Genomic DNA, 12,298 nt, shown 5'->3' on the forward strand with positions numbered 1-12,298 from the left:
TTTGCATCATATAAACGATTTAAAGCTTCCAAGGTCTAGAAACTCAAGTCTGATCTAGACTTTAAACTCTCACTCTCCCAATCTAATTGACTTTTGGCCACAATAATTCACATCACTCTGTTTACAAGCATACACTCGTGTCTTTACATTCAACTAGATAAGAACAAAGATCGACTCTGTTTTTCAAACCTTTAACCACTCTAGACAAGGACACAAACCCCAACAGAACCTTGCTGGATAATAATCTTTCAAGTATATCTCTTTACCAAAACCGATTATGTAAAAGCTGAACGCTTTCCCACGATCCTCCATGGTAACACGAGTCACAGGCACAACAGATATGGTGTGTCTCTCGCATACCACATTCGCCGTTGGTGGAACTTCAGCTCTTAATGAGATAACTTCTGAGGAGAACCTGTTGAGAAAATATGAGTCTGCAAAGTATGCCGGCGTGCACTGGTAAGCTTGTGTGTTGCAAAGCTGAACTCCTTCTGCTCTGTCAAATACTTCTTCTGGTACTGAACCAGCCCCTCTTGTTGCACTCACCTTTCGCTTCGACAGAGTCTTCCTGTCAAAACCCGAAAATAAAAATCAAATCTCTCAATTACCACACAAAACTGTATGTTCTTAAGAATTCGTAAAACTTACCATCTTACGACTGCAATACTGCTTGTAAGCAGAGAACCAGTATTCTCACAAGTCTGACATTTAACTAACCCGCGAGATTGGCAAGTTGGGCAAGGAAGCTTTCCCTTACCACTACAGTCTGCGCATCTGTGGAGACGAGAAGGTTTTCTGTAAACAGAGCCACAGTTTGCAATTTGCAACCATCAAAGTGAAACTTGAGTTCTTTATATGAACTTACATTGTGTCAGATCCATCTTTATGAGCAAGCAAACCTCTTCCATAGCAAGCGGAACACTTCATCACTTGATTCTCCTTGTAAAATCCTGGCTCTCCATCGGCATTGCATGTTGGACATACTACATCTCCTCTTCCTGTGCAATCTGTGGATGAATTATACTGAGCCTCATCAGTCTTTACAAAATTCAAATTGTACTAATGGTAATCATGGACAAAATTTTGTTACCTGTGCACTTCTCAACAGTCTCAGAATTAGGAACCGGAACTTGAGTTTCTTTATACGGGACAAAGAGAGTAGGAAACTGTGATCTCAGGTCCAATTGCCATAACCCCGGTTCAGATCCATGCTTCTTTCCACTGAAATTTCCACCATTGAAAGGCACTGTCTGTGTTAAAGCTTCCCTCTCCTCAATGAAAGTGTCAAGAGTTCCGACATAAACATTGCAGTCTTCGACAGCATGAATCTTCCATGTACGAGCAGGACGGCTTCCCCAACAGCAACGATGGCCAATATGATCAATAAGAAGCTCCCTTATTTCAGTCTCATCCAGAAACTGCCTGAATAAAAAGAATCACATAAGTTGAACATATGTTTAGAACATGCTAGATAACAACATCAATAAGATCAGAAGTAGGAACTGTTTATCACTAGAACTACCTTTGCAATTCATGACCCGCTCCAGATGCACTTGGATAACCAATAGCTTGAGCTGTAAAATGCCAAGCATGATAAACCGAGCTAATGTAAGTAAACTTTATGTCATTAGAATCATCATAAAGCCTGAAAATTTGAAGAACCCCGAGAGAGAGGAAGTGATGATTACAGGAAATGATGAAACTTTCGCATTTTTTGGATGATCAAAATCAAAAGCCAGAGTAAACACAAGCCGATCAATAACTAAAGGCAGGCCAATACAAAATTTTGAAGGACCAGAATTCAGAAAAGATCGAAGGAGACTTACGAGTGGGTAATGAGACGGGGGTGTTTAAAACAGGAGGGTAGAGAGACGGAGGATCAGAAACAGCGGAAGCGGAACGGACTTCTTCGACGGTGACGCCAGCTCCGGCGAAAGAAGGGTTACGAGCAGAGGAGCTGTTTCTTTGCAGGTACTGGTACGAATCCCATCTCTCAGATTCATTCGATTTCTCTGATCCTAAAATGAGAATTTCAACAAGACAAATTACGAATCAGAGACCTCAAAAGGAGATATTTACACAGAGGAGATGATAGGTACTTCTGAATTACCTGAAAGCAGAGGCTTATCCATGGACAACGAATCTCTCTGTCAGCCAAATAAACCAAAAAGAGATATATTTTTTCTTAGAGAGTAAGAAAAAACTCAGCTCAATTCGATCTTCTTCTCCGTGTGAGAAACTTCATATCATTTTACAAGAAACAGAGAGAGGCAGAAGTTGTCTTGTCCGGTCTGATCGAACCGGGGTTGGGTCCCGGATCAGATACGGTCCGGGTACAACCGGGTTCTTTAATTCCACGTGTGAAACCGTTGAAGAAGTTCACCCACTTTTTGAGTTTTGTTAGTTAAAGTTCGTAAAGCTAAAAGTTAAGTTAAGATTTACGAGGGAAATAATTGCGCATTTTGGTCAAGTGTTTATTATAGGAGATTGGAGAGACAACAACTGCTCAAAAGGAGGTGTACGAAAATAACAATTACACATGGATGCTTCAAAGCCTTGGCTTTATTATCATCACATGGGGCATTCGTTTCATATTTCAAATCCTGGATTAAAACCATCATTTCAAGCTATTCAATTATGATTTACAAATTACAAATATTCTAACATTTGTTGTCTGATTCTTATGGTTGACCTGAATAATCTTTTTTTATGAACAACACATACGTTTTTGTTTGTTTAGTACATACAGTATATGATACTTGGGAGTGAACGCAAAATGGACATTTTTGACTTATTTTTGGTGCTCTATCCGAAACAAACATATCCCATGATCCATGGATCAATTTAATTCATCATATAATGTTTACCAGCTATGAATGATTTATTACAAGACTTGGTTCTTTTTTTTTCTTTTTTTTTTTAAGGCAAACAGACTTGATTTTCTTTTGTATGCTTTTTCTCTTTGAGGTAAAATTTGGATAGTAGATGTCATTAAAACATTTATTATTTATAATTGTGACTTTAAAAAAAAGCATTTAAGAACTTGATAAGTTTATCAAATGAATTAAAACAATTTAGTCATTTTAAGAAAATAATTAAGGTCACATAAAGTATAACTGAAAAAAAAACAGGTGGATATAATTTTCAAGATAAATAAATAATAATTTAAGACTTACAAATTTTATTATTTTCTTATTATTTATTTACATTGGAATAATAATGCATCTTTCTTAGCTGTGGTGCCTGTGGACACTTAAGAATTTAAGATATAGTATTATTATCTGTTTTGTCTTTTATTACCCTAAATTAAGTAAACCAAACGGATAAAATAATCAAATCACACGATAGATAATTCATAATTGCATCGCCGGTCTATTTATCTCGTTATATAATAATAATACTAATAAATAAACAAATATGAGTAGAGAAGTTGGGTGAGAATGCAAAATGCAAAATCAAAGACTAAATTTATATATGACAACGACGACGCGGTTTATATATGAAATGAATTGATGATGAGTAGACTAGACACAGAGAGTTATGGTTTGGTAATGGTTTGAGCACTACTACTTACTTACCGACAAGCACTCGCGTCCACATTTGAATTCTCTCCTTCTCTCTCTCTCTCCCACTCAAATTACTCACTCACGCCTTTGCGATTTCTCAATCTTTCATGGCGCTATATCTCTCAAATCTCCTCACTTACTCATACTCGTGTGTGAATCTCCTCTAAGATCCGCATCTCTTTACTCTTTTCTTTCCATCTCAGCTCCAACCCATGGCCGTCTCGTTTCAGTTTCTACTCTTTCTTCTTCTCTCGAGCGCTGTTTGTTCGTCTTCCCAGTACTTGGTCGGAGTCGGAAGCTATGACATCACTGGTCCTGCCGCTGACGTCAACATGATGGGCTACGCGAACTCAGATCAAATCGCTTCTGGTATCCATTTCCGGTTAAGAGCTCGTGCCTTCATCGTCGCTGAGCCACAAGGCAGCAACCGCGTCGCTTTTGTCAATCTTGATGCCTGTATGGCTTCTCAGATCGTCACCATCAAAGTTCTTGAGCGTCTCAAAGCAAGGTACTTTATGTAGCTTCCAAGAATTTTCCGATAGCTAGAATCTGTGACATTTTCATTAGCTAAAGATTTGTTTTTTGAGAACACTGAATTGATGGTGATACTCTGCTTAGTCCTGAGAATGTTTTTAGTTGAATTTGAAGGAATCAATACGAATTGATGCTGAAACAGTCCATGCGAATGTTTTAATTTTGAACTAAATTTGCAGGTATGGTGATCTCTACACAGAGAAGAATGTAGCAATAAGTGGGATTCACACGCATGCTGGACCAGGAGGATATCTTCAGTACGTCACATATATTGTGACGTCTCTTGGATTTGTTCGTCAATCTTTTGACGTTGTTGTTAACGGCATTGAGCAAAGCATCATCCAAGCTCACGAAAGCCTCCGTCCTGGTTCTGCTTTTGTCAATAAAGGTAAAGTTGCAATCTTTTTCTTTGTTTCCTTTAATGGTGTTGAGAATTTTATGTGGTTGTTAAATCAATGCGTGTGATGATTTTATAGGGGATTTATTGGATGCTGGTGTGAACCGAAGTCCGAGTTCTTACCTAAATAATCCTGCAGCTGAGAGGAGTAAATATAAGTATAACGTTGACAAAGAAATGACACTTGTTAAGTTTGTTGATTCTCAGTTGGGACCTATTGGTAGCTTTAACTGGTTTGCTACTCATGGGACTTCCATGAGCCGGACTAACTCGTTGATTAGTGGAGATAACAAGGGAGCTGCAGCGCGGTTCATGGAGGACTGGTTTGAGAATGGTCAGAAGAATTCAGATAGCTCAAGAAATACCCCTAGGCGAGTATCTAGCATTGTTTCTGATTTGAGCAAAAACCGTGAGTTAAAATCCTTTCCTTGAGTTACCTAATGTAGCAATCCTACATTGCAGTTGCAGGGAGAGTCATGTGGATGAACGTTATGGTTTTGTTTTCTTTGTTTCAGAGACCAGACTTTTGGATATTGCAGCTTCTTATAAGTCCTCTAGAGGAAAGTCTGTGGATAAGTCCCTTGATGCTAAAATCCGAGTAAGAAACGCTTCAAAGCGTAGATTTGTCTCTGCCTTCTGTCAATCAAACTGTGGTGATGTGAGTCCAAATACTCTTGGAACGTTTTGCATTGACACTGGCCTGCCTTGTGATTTCAATCACAGTACCTGCAATGGAAAGAACGAATTATGCTATGGCCATGGTCCAGGGTATATACTATACTGCTTCTTGATTTCATATGTTTTTTTCTATGTCCAGTTCCTATCTTTTGCATATTTTGAGTAGTGTTCTGCATTTTTTTGTTTGGTAGCTACCCTGATGAATTTGAGAGTACACGCATCATTGGAGAAAAGCAATTCAAAATGGCAGTAGGACTTTTTAACAAAGCTACAGAGAAGCTGCAGGGCAAAATTGGTTACCAACATGCCTATCTAGATTTCTCAAATCTTGAAGTAACAGTTCCTAAAGCAGGTGGCGGCTCTGAGACGGTTAAGACATGTCCAGCTGCAATGGGGTTTGGTTTTGCTGCTGGAACAACTGATGGTCCAGGTGCTTTTGATTTCAAACAAGGAGATGATAAGGTAGTTTACATTTTCAACCATCTTCTTCTCATTTCTCTCTGAATCTTTTATCTAACTATAAGATTATGCTCTCTTATGTAAATCTCTTCATAAGGGTAATGTCTTTTGGAGACTAGTGAGGAACGTGTTGAGAACTCCTGGTCCGGAACAGGTCCAATGCCAAAAACCAAAACCCATTTTACTTGACACTGGTGAGATGAAAGAACCATATGACTGGGCGGTGAGTGGCTCCGTTCTCTGTTTCCTTATAAGTGATGAAAGATTTGAATTTTTTTACTGTACTGACTAATAGTTAACTGCACGAACTACAGCCTTCGATTCTTCCAATTCAGATGCTTCGCATCGGCCAACTAGTCATCCTCAGTGTCCCCGGAGGTAAATCAATGAGTCTCTTATCTCTTCCTTATTTGTTTCCAACAGAGCTAGAAAGCCTAAACTTGGGATGAATATTTTGGTTTTACTGAATCTGTTATTGGATCCAGAGTTCACCACAATGGCTGGAAGACGTCTTCGTGATGCTGTGAAGTCTTTTCTCATCTCTTTGGACAGCAAGGAATTTGGCAACAATCTCCATGTCGTGATCGCAGGTCTTACCAACACGTATTCTCAGTACATCGCCACTTTCGAAGAGTACGAGGTTCAAAGATACGAGGTTTGTAAAAAAACACTAGCTAACTCCCTTTGTTTACATGTCACACCACTATGCTTAACATAACAGCTTTTATTGGTTTTTGCAGGGAGCTTCAACACTATACGGACCACATACACTCACTGCTTATATCCAAGAATTCAAGAAACTAGCCACAGCTTTGGTTAACGGTCAAACACTCCCACGTGGTCCCCAACCTCCTGACCTTTTAGACAAACAGATCAGTTTACTATCCCCTGTGGTCGTAGACTCTACTCCTCTAGGAGTCAATTTCGGAGACGTCAAAGCTGATGTACCTCCAAAGTCAACCTTCAGGAGAGGTCAACAAGTCAATGCTACATTTTGGTCGGGATGTCCTCGAAACGATTTGATGACAGAAGGATCTTTCGCTGTGGTGGAGACGCTGCACGAAGGAGGGAAATGGGTTCCAGTGTACGACGATGATGACTTCAGTCTGAAGTTTAAGTGGTCAAGACCGGCGGCTAAGCTGAGCCCGGAGAGCCAAGCAACGATTGAGTGGAGGATACCGGAATTTGCAATGGCTGGAGTTTATAGACTAAGACATTATGGAGCTTCTAAGTCGTTGTTTGGATCCATTAGTAGCTTCTCTGGCTCTTCTAGCGCCTTTGTAGTTGTATGACATACTATATAGTATATATTACATATGTAAACATATCAGTGGATCGTGTATAATTTATCAAATAAGAAAACGAAATCTGAGTTTGTGTCCATCAAAATGAAATCAAATATCTCAGGCTTCCTGTTATTTATCAAATATCAAAAGTTTAACCAATATAGTGAAGATGAAGAATAAAGTTAGTAATTTGTCAATAAAATGATGTGAACTGCAACTACACACTGAACTGCAACTATGTAATTTGTCAATAAAATGAAGGAACAACATGGAGAACCAACTCCAATTTTTATCACATCATTGAATAATCTCACTCGTACTATTTTACACATTTCTCAGGTGAGTTTTAGTTACAAACTTACAATCAACAAAAATCTCCATCTCGCTGTAACTTGAGGACTTGAAGCTAGGAGGCTCCTTGGAAAGGCATTTTCAAGGTATCAAAAATAGCATTCTGTGAAAATGTCTTCCTGAATCTCTCCAGCAATTCTCCTCCATCATTTGCCTGAGCCGCTGCATCAGCTGCTTCCTTTGCCATTCCAATACGAGCGTAAGCCTGATATGCCACAAAACACAAAACTCACACTAAAGGGTTTGATAGATTTTTATAAAATTTGAATAGTACATGTTTTATATGCAGAACAGACCTCCCCTCTTTCCACAAGATCTGACAATTTGGGGATGTATTTTAGAGCTTCTGCTTTCTCATCTGCATCAATGCATGCTTCCACAAATGGACGGAACCCTTCATGATGTAAATGACAGTTAAAACACGAGATAGACCAAAAATGAATTTGCCTACAAGCTTAAATCTTAACTCTTAACTCTTAACATCAGCGTTACTAGATGATGTGATTGAGTACAGAAGGGATCATTGTAACAGTTAGAGAAGCTGTGTAAAATTACCCATTGGTGGTCTCTTTTCTTTTGAAAACTTTTCGAGCGCTGCCCAGTCTTTGATTGTAGCCAGAGCAAATGCTTTAAGCCAGTACCATCTTTTATCACTGACCTGAAAATTCAAAAAGTATTGTGGTGAAGATGGCAGTCTTACAGTCATCCATCGCACAACAGGGAAAAAAAATCCACTTAGACCTTGAATTCTGTCTTCACTTTTATTGCAGCACGATTATTACCCAGGACAATACATGTGCGTATAGTATCATTGATGCTTGAATCAACAAAAATAGCCTGCTTCGTACTAGCTTCTAGCTCATGTTGTATCCTAAAATACGTAACCAAAAAAAGACAATGAGATGAAGAGCAAAGAATACACTGAAAATAAAGTTTCCAGAACAGGAGGCTGCTTAGAAACAATAGCATATTAGCTTGCAAAGATTACTTCAAGAGTTTTGCATGCTCCTCAGCAGCCTTAGACTCAAAAGTGTGTTCCTTTGCCTGAGAGAAAAGGTTTCTGGCCTTTTCTATTAGTTTGATGCGCGGACCGTACAGCGGGGATCCTTTGCTAGCCATTGGGTTTTTCCCCATATCCCATGATTCTTTCCATAAAAGAAAAGCTACCTCCTGGAACAACAAAAAAATTAAGATCAACACGAACTTCTTTGATGGTCATCAACTTCAGCGTTTACAGGATAAAAACATTTAACAAACTGGTCCAACTTAAATTCTGAACTAACAGAATAAATCAACGAAAAACTTGATCACGGAATCGTACATGAATCTGCCCCGTAGATAAGAAGAAATCCTTCAGAAATTCATGTTTGTAACACCTACAGCAAGAAAATTTCATGACACAGTTAGATACTTACAAAATAATATTTGACTACAACTGCTTGGTTAAACCAAGTTTTAAAAGATGTATTTTTATTAATCAAGCGTGATAGATAGAAGGTTTCCCTACCGTGAATAAGCTACAAATAAATCACGTGCCAAAACTCTGCCTTGGATCATCGCAAAGAATTCCAAAGGAGGTCTCTGATAACCCCCACAGATTAAAACCAGTTAGTTCTTGTTTGTTAGCAAACCAGTTAGTTATAGTTAAAAGTATAAAATCACTAATAAATCAGTCACAGACCTTTTGCCATATATGAAATATGACCAGATAAACCAGGTCGGTGTCACCACTCTCAGTTGCTTTCACTAAAGCAGTGTCTTCCTCCCCAATGCTTAATAAAAGAGGAACCTGAAATTACATAAAGTGATCACGAAATATGAATGTCTCCTACTTCTGCATTAAGAATCCTAATGGGGAGGTGGTCATCTTAAATAGACAAACCTGTTTTGTGGAGCGTGGTTCGTGTTCAACTAGCATTGCAGCTAACTTTCGACGGCCACAGTTATCAGCATGAGTTGCCACTGCAGCATAAGATATTCCTCTGCATAGTTGGAGCTGAAATTCAATGACATCAATCTTTCTAAGTCCATGAGTTCCTCCATCTCTATATATATCTTGCAAAGACTAATATAAACTAGAATTTGAACCTTATCAAGTAAAATTTCAAGAAGATGAGTATCTGGAGTTGATGGTGAAGCAGTTATCTTTGCACTTGCCCAATGCATTATCACCACTTCCTATATAACGCCAGAAACAGAGAACCATATGCACCCTAAGGCTTGGAAAATATTGTTGGTAAAGGAGTGTCTCACCGGAAAAAATAAAATAATCTCTGACTCACTTTATTCATATCTAGGTACTCAGATATCCGCAGAGCAAGGAGGTGGTGATGAGCATTAATAAGGCGACTAATCAAAACTACTGGTGTCAGTAACTGCAAGCCAAATAAATATAATGAGGAAATGGTAGTTGCAAACGTTTCTTTCACAAGAAAAACAAATAAATTGCAAATACCTTGTACTGCTGTATGCTAAGAGGTATGCCAATATCAGGATCACGAACAGCATTTAGAACCCTTAAAGTTCTACAAGTCTCTTGGACACGCTCACGCTGAAAATTACTGTTGCAGCGAGCCGAGAATTAGTCTCAGAGATTACATTACTACTGTAAGTCAATTCTTCTAGACTAACCTGCAAAAAGCTTGTCCATAGCTTGCCGCTCGTAACAAAGCCCTCTGACGAGTCACGTCAAATTCATGGCCAGCAGCATCAATACAGGATTCAACAGCCTCAGACAGCGATGAACGAATTAATCTCAAATTTTCATCTGCCTGACAGACGAAGAGCAAATCAACTTCATCAGCCAGATCTAGGAATAGTAATTACAAACTATTTTTCTCAACTCATTCCATTTCTGTAAGAACACCATATTGATTCTAAACCTAAATATATTATTCTGACAATACCAATACTAGAAACAGCAGGAAGAACTGAGACACTAAAGATTGACTATGGAGAAATCACAACAAAATATAAAACATCTGCTACAGAGAACCATTAAGATGCATATGCTAACAAACCTACCTTAGCACTTCTCCTGTCAAAGTGATCCAAAGCATCATATAGCAAAGCTGCAGGTGATGTACTTCCAATCTTAAAGATTGACTCAGTAGAATCAGGTACTCTTTGCAGGAATTCAAGGCTCGTGTTAGTTAATATTCTCACTCCATCGCATTCTGGGATAAGAATTACAGGTTCATCATAGAAATAGTGAACAGGATCTCCTAAAGGGCCCACCATCGTTAAATCCTCATCCCAATAGAGCAGCACGGTATCCATTCCACACCATGCCATTTGCTTTGGGGGAAGGGCTGACTAGAAAAATATACAAATAAAGACATAGTTAAGTTACCATACCACAAAACAACCACCAATTTCCATCATAAGAAAGAACCAAGCACCTCAAGAGGCATGATGCATACCTCACAACTGTAGTCAATAGCAATTTGTTTTGTTTCCATTTCAACAACAACAATCCGGCCATCATGAGTGAAGAGTGTTAGAAATTTTCCATTAGGCGATACAATCATCTTCTGGACCGGTCCAATCAAATTTCCATAATCATCATTCTGTGTCTCAGAGTCTTTAAAACTAGGCTCATCAACCCTAAAAGTTTGGACACTGTCCTCCTCCACACCAAAAATTTCATCACCAACTGCTACCAACACCTCAACAGTCCCAGACATCGTGTACTCAGGTTCTCTCACAGCCAAGCAAGTTGGCTGAAGCATATCGTCTTCTGTTAACCCCGGGACATCAGGCAACTTAAAAGGCTTCATCATCTCGAAATCAGAGATACAGAATAACTGCCCTCCTTCTGTCAAGCAGACAACACCATTTCCCCAGAAGACACACTCCACCACATTCTGTTCAAAGCACTCCTTGCCCATTGACATATTGGGCTCGATGAGCTCAGCGTGGATGTTGTAACGATAAATGGTGCCATCTTGGACAATGCAAATTAGTGTCTGATCATCGGACCAAGACATTCCAATCAGGCGTCCCCCGGGGTGCTTCCAGATCGTCTCAGAGAGAAGTATACCTGCTGAGTTAAAGATCCGAAGCTTTCTTAGAGCAGATTCAGCATATAGTTGGACAATCTTCGAGTCATCTCGAATGACTGCAATTGGCCCACCAAATGAGGCACACGCCACTTTGTTGCGGCTCAAATCTACATGTTTCCATCTCATTTGGTATATCTCAGGCTTCCTGTAATATCGATCATAGAGAAGCTGCCATTCCGCAGCAACAGACACGTTCGCCATCTTGTTCAGTCAGGACCTGGGGAACAATCAATAGAAACCTGGGTCATTAATTAGGTTATCGCACAATCAATCAAAATATGGAAACAAGGTAACACAAAGCTAAATCCCCAAAACACTATTGCACATTATCCATGGCTATGAAGTAGCAACGAATTTGCTAAAAGAGAACTCTTTTAAGTTTATGGACACAAAACAACTCTTCATAATGTAAAACCCAGCAATTTGATCCTCGAAATTATGGATTTTACGATTAGCTGCGATCAAACTCGAAACTTAGGCTCCGATTCCTAAACACCAGTCTCCAAATGAACGAGTTTTTTCAATGCACAGTCCTATAAGGCGATAACTATAAGATTGTATGAAGACTAATCTGGTTTTACAATGAAACTGGGAGCAATCAAAGTTCATCAATCTCTTTACTTCAATCGACTTTGAGATCTTCGTTAAAGGAATCTCCCCTTTGGAAAGAAAATCAAAAGAGCATCATCAATAAGAAAACTTACCTTTAGAAATCGGAATCAACGTTTGTTCTTAGGGGAGAATCGAACAAGGGACGAATTTATCGACCCGACGACGGAGTTTTGAGAAAGAGCGATCGGAGCTCAGAAGCTTGGAAGAACATGCCACGACCCTGTTTTTTTTTCTTATAAATACATTTTTATTCTTTCCTTTTCTAAACTTTTTGCCGTCAAATACATTTTTGTTCTTTAATAACAACGATACATGAGATTTTGGTTAAATCAAAATTATCTGTGGAGCTTT

At 39.0% G+C, this 12,298-nt stretch overlaps 3 protein-coding genes across 3 annotated transcripts; 1 reads left to right on the forward strand and 2 right to left on the reverse strand.

Annotated features, from left to right (window-relative positions):
- Nucleotides 1-57: 57 nt before the first annotated feature.
- Nucleotides 58-2,235, reverse strand: LOC17888638 (protein SSUH2 homolog). Its single transcript, XM_006296432.2, has 7 exons — nt 2,111-2,235; nt 1,827-2,018; nt 1,523-1,574; nt 1,091-1,422; nt 866-1,007; nt 649-774; nt 58-568 (listed from the first exon to the last, which is right to left on the reverse strand). Exons 1-7 carry the CDS (start codon nt 2,130-2,132, stop codon nt 184-186), a joined length of 1,251 nt encoding a protein of 416 aa, XP_006296494.1. The 5' UTR covers nt 2,133-2,235; the 3' UTR covers nt 58-183.
- Nucleotides 2,236-3,556: 1,321 nt separating this feature from the next.
- On the forward strand, nt 3,557-7,015 carry LOC17888175 (neutral ceramidase 2). Its single transcript, XM_006296022.2, has 9 exons — nt 3,557-4,074; nt 4,280-4,488; nt 4,577-4,906; nt 5,013-5,265; nt 5,367-5,637; nt 5,732-5,857; nt 5,949-6,012; nt 6,120-6,289; nt 6,375-7,015. The coding sequence occupies exons 1-9, from the start codon at nt 3,779-3,781 to the stop codon at nt 6,924-6,926; spliced, it is 2,271 nt and encodes a 756-aa protein (XP_006296084.1). The 5' UTR covers nt 3,557-3,778; the 3' UTR covers nt 6,927-7,015.
- An 82-nt stretch (nt 7,016-7,097) lies between these two features.
- LOC17888462 (protein VACUOLELESS1) lies at nt 7,098-12,184 on the reverse strand. The gene is made up of 16 exons (XM_006296069.2): nt 12,040-12,184; nt 10,694-11,552; nt 10,296-10,586; nt 9,903-10,042; nt 9,727-9,832; nt 9,554-9,646; nt 9,360-9,449; nt 9,154-9,267; nt 8,953-9,060; nt 8,779-8,852; nt 8,593-8,647; nt 8,260-8,441; nt 8,013-8,142; nt 7,827-7,929; nt 7,568-7,665; nt 7,098-7,476 (listed from the first exon to the last, which is right to left on the reverse strand). The coding sequence occupies exons 2-16, from the start codon at nt 11,534-11,536 to the stop codon at nt 7,327-7,329; spliced, it is 2,577 nt and encodes an 858-aa protein (XP_006296131.1). The 5' UTR covers nt 11,537-11,552; nt 12,040-12,184; the 3' UTR covers nt 7,098-7,326.
- Between the last annotated feature and the right edge of the window lie 114 nt (nt 12,185-12,298).

Source organism: Capsella rubella, unplaced genomic scaffold (genome assembly GCF_000375325.1).
Source record: "Capsella rubella cultivar Monte Gargano unplaced genomic scaffold, Caprub1_0 scaffold_4, whole genome shotgun sequence".
NCBI lineage: Eukaryota > Viridiplantae > Streptophyta > Magnoliopsida > Brassicales > Brassicaceae > Capsella > Capsella rubella.

Excerpts from the sequence above, each read along its gene's own strand:
- LOC17888638 (XM_006296432.2), bottom strand. The coding sequence starts at position 2,132 with ATGGATAAGCCTCTGCTTTCAG. Across the intron at positions 1,008-1,090 it reads GACTGTTGAGAAGTGCACAG|ATTGCACAGGAAGAGGAGAT; the intron begins GTAACAAAATTT and ends ATTCATCCACAG. Across the intron at positions 775-865 it reads AAAGATGGATCTGACACAAT|ATGCGCAGACTGTAGTGGTA; the intron begins GTAAGTTCATAT and ends TCGTCTCCACAG.
- LOC17888175 (XM_006296022.2), top strand. The coding sequence starts at position 3,779 with ATGGCCGTCTCGTTTCAGTTTCTACTCTTTCTTCTTCTCTCGAGCGCT. Across the intron at positions 4,075-4,279 it reads CTTGAGCGTCTCAAAGCAAG|GTATGGTGATCTCTACACAG; the intron begins GTACTTTATGTA and ends CTAAATTTGCAG. Across the intron at positions 4,489-4,576 it reads TTCTGCTTTTGTCAATAAAG|GGGATTTATTGGATGCTGGT; the intron begins GTAAAGTTGCAA and ends ATGATTTTATAG.
- LOC17888462 (XM_006296069.2), bottom strand. The coding sequence starts at position 11,536 with ATGGCGAACGTGTCTGTTGCTGCGGAATGGCAGCTTCTCTATGATCGA. Across the intron at positions 9,647-9,726 it reads TTAGCATACAGCAGTACAAG|TTACTGACACCAGTAGTTTT; the intron begins GTATTTGCAATT and ends TTTGGCTTGCAG. Across the intron at positions 8,143-8,259 it reads GAGCATGCAAAACTCTTGAA|GATACAACATGAGCTAGAAG; the intron begins GTAATCTTTGCA and ends TACGTATTTTAG.